At 46.7% G+C, this 1,031-nt stretch overlaps 1 protein-coding gene across 1 annotated transcript; it reads left to right on the forward strand.

Annotated features, from left to right (window-relative positions):
- Positions 1–98: 98 nt before the first annotated feature.
- Pmar_PMAR025005 (hypothetical protein) lies at positions 99–270 on the forward strand (the record flags this gene model as incomplete). The annotated part of the gene is made up of 1 exon (XM_002781278.1): positions 99–270. A coding segment is annotated over one exon (172 nt), but the record flags the coding sequence as incomplete, so codon positions are not given.
- Positions 271–1,031: the final 761 nt, after the last annotated feature.

Genomic DNA, 1,031 nt, shown 5'->3' on the forward strand with positions numbered 1-1,031 from the left:
TACATCTTATTTTTATTCATAACTTGTTGGTATTGTTGTTGATTTTCCCCCGAAATTTCCTCATTGTTGGTATACTGAAATTGTCGTGTGTTGGTCAGGCCAGACTCCAAACCAGAATCCGAGTGGCCGCAAGGTTTGAAGTACGTGAAAGTCACCGACCGAGTTACTGAGAATACAGCCCTCCTCACTACTGACATCAGCAGCACGGCGGCACGGAATAGACTGCGGGAACTCGGCTGGTTAGGAGCTGTGTCCATCATCCCTAAGCAGGTGAGAGCTCAGTCAGCGTGATCAACATTGTTCCTCTTGTAGCACAGAGGAGACGAATAAAAGGCGTAAAATAGATTTTCCCGAGGTCGATTTCAATCTCATTACGGGGAAAATATTCAAGATATTTCGCTTTACTCACAGGAAAAATTTTCCGTCAAATGCGCGCGATTTTAGATGCTATTTATTCGCTGGTTTATATTTCTCTCTTGCCCTAAGGGATCGATCGTATCAGAATTGTTTTCCATTGGTGTTAGAGAATGACCGATGGCTCTGTCCTGTTAGGTACTGGACATAATTCGGGAGGAGGGGCTTTATGGAGTGTCGATCAATTCAGGTAAAATCAGATAACAGTTCAGAACGGCACTGCAAATGTGCTCTAACAGTTTCTTCCTTACTAGAATCGTATGCGTTGGGTTCTTCAATGTTGAGGCTCAGCAACACTCACTTCTGGCTGGATTCACTCTAGGTTCATTTTAAGCGGGCTGGGATAGATCCTCGGTATGTAGATTTGAATGCTCGCAGCGTGAGACGATTCTTATCCCGGCTCGTCTCGTGATACATTGCCCTTGGTCGTTTCTGAGGGTTATTGCAGCACCCTACCGTACCACTCTCATTCGGTGCTAGAACGGATGGTCGGGGCCTGTGAAAGTCTTCGATTAGTCGATGATTTGTATGCACGGTTTGGTGAGCCCTTCGGCCCCCACTTTTCCATCCGGACTTGACATTCATCCTCCCCTCAGCAGCTCGCCCCTGTCTAGTCG

The sequence above is a fragment of the Perkinsus marinus genome (assembly GCF_000006405.1).
Source record: "Perkinsus marinus ATCC 50983 genomic scaffold scf_1104296942928, whole genome shotgun sequence".
Taxonomy (NCBI): Eukaryota; Perkinsozoa; order Perkinsida; family Perkinsidae; genus Perkinsus; species Perkinsus marinus.